At 53.2% G+C, this 1683-nt stretch overlaps 1 protein-coding gene across 1 annotated transcript in view; it reads right to left on the bottom strand.

Annotated features, from left to right (window-relative positions):
- Positions 1–1683, bottom strand: part of LOC105519769 (cytochrome P450 4F22) — a 47534-nt gene that overhangs the window by 2523 nt on the left and 43328 nt on the right. Inside the window, 1 exon segment of the mRNA XM_011953232.1 lies at positions 758–891. Coding sequence (XP_011808622.1) covers positions 758–891 — 134 coding nt within the window.

The following is a 1683-nucleotide window of genomic DNA, read 5'->3' as shown; positions in this document are numbered from 1 at the left end:
AAATTCTGCTGCCCTATCCACTCTTCCTGCCTTTCCCTAGGAGGACCCTATCATCTTCTTTCTGGCTGCCACATTGGCCACATGGAGATCTTTCTTACTCGCAGATCTGACATTGCTCCTCTTCAGCTCAGACACCTACATTGGCTCCCTGCTGCCCCCAGGATTGAGTTCAAACGCCATCACCTGGCACTCAAGGCCTTTCACAATCTGTATCCTGAGGCTCTACTCCATAAACATGCTCACTCTTTCACTTCCATACTCCAAGCCTCACCTCCCACATTCCCTCCTCCAGGCAGCCCTCCCTGCATTCCTCCCCATATTTGAGCTACTCTAGCACCTGTCTCTCCGTTTAGCCCATTCCTGATTCCATATGCCTGGGAACGTCTGTGCCCTGCTGTATCTCCCCCAGAATGGGCAATGCTTAAAATCCGAGCCAGGGTCCCCAGTATCAACCAAGACAGGGCTTGGTCTCCAGGGAGTAACTGGCAACTGAATGAAACAGATCCTCCCCAACTGCACCCTCACAGGCCCATCCCTGTGACTCTGCCTCCTTCCTTTCCACCTGGACTAACTGGGCTCTATCTCCCTGCACACACAACTGGGTTTCCTCCAACACCCCAGAAGCAGCAGGCACACAGAGAGCTACCCCATCTGCAGAGATAGTGCACCTGGGGCAGGCATGGCCCGGCCCCTGTGGACAACAGCAGCTACAGCATTGGAGGCAGTGCACCAGCAGCAGGGGGAGCACGGCGGGCACCTTTGGGGATGATGCGCCCGTCTGGGAGCTTGATGTCCTCTGTGCATTGGCGAGAGACAAGAGTGACGGGTGGGTACTGGCGCAGGCTCTCTTTAATGCACATAGTTGTGAAGGGCAGCTGAGTCAGATCGTCCCTGGGGAGAATGGAGATATAACTAGAAGCGGAACCACCAAGACACCACCTCCGTGAAACACACACACACCACACACACACTCAGGGGTAGCTGGGCAGGAAACCAGTCTAGGATTTTAGACTTGCCCCAACTTCTGCCATTTGCAGTTGTCTTATGCACAGGTGGGTAGTACTAATATTTAGTGTTTTGTGTATCTTGGGTCACTGCAACCTCAGCCTCGCAGGTTCAAGCAATTCTCCTGCCTCAGCCTCTTGAGTAGCTGGGATTACAGGCATGTGCCACCACGCCCAGTTAATTTTTGTATTTTTAGTAGAGACGGGGTTTCACCATGTTGGCCAGACTGGTCTCAAACTCCTGACCTCAGGCAATCCACCCACCTTGGCCTCCCAAAGTGCTGGGATTACAGGCATGAGCCTCAGCGGCAGGCCAGTACTAATAGGATGCAAAGTATCTGAGCATCGACCACTCAGAACAGCACTAGCACTGGGCCCTCCGCTGGGCCCAGCATTAAGTCTTTAATTGATGAATTATGTGGAGGCCCAGGGGCACCTAGGTGAGGTGTGAGGACAGCCAAGGGGACTCAGGGCAACAGCAATATGCCAGTTTATATGGTCCATTTCTGTACTTAAAAAACTGGTGCAGGACAGGTGCGGTGGCTCTGGCCTGTAACCCCAAAGCTTAGGGAGGCCGAGGTCGACGGACCATCTGAGATCAGGAGTTCAAGATCAGCCTGGCCAACATCGTGAAACCCCACCTTTACTAAAAAACACAAAAATTAGCTGAGGGTGTGGT

The sequence above is a fragment of the Colobus angolensis genome, unplaced genomic scaffold (assembly GCF_000951035.1).
Source record: "Colobus angolensis palliatus isolate OR3802 unplaced genomic scaffold, Cang.pa_1.0 Scaffold36, whole genome shotgun sequence".
Lineage (NCBI taxonomy): Eukaryota > Metazoa > Chordata > Mammalia > Primates > Cercopithecidae > Colobus > Colobus angolensis.
Note: the sequence above shows the minus strand (reverse complement) of the source record. Positions and strands in the feature narration are given on the sequence as shown.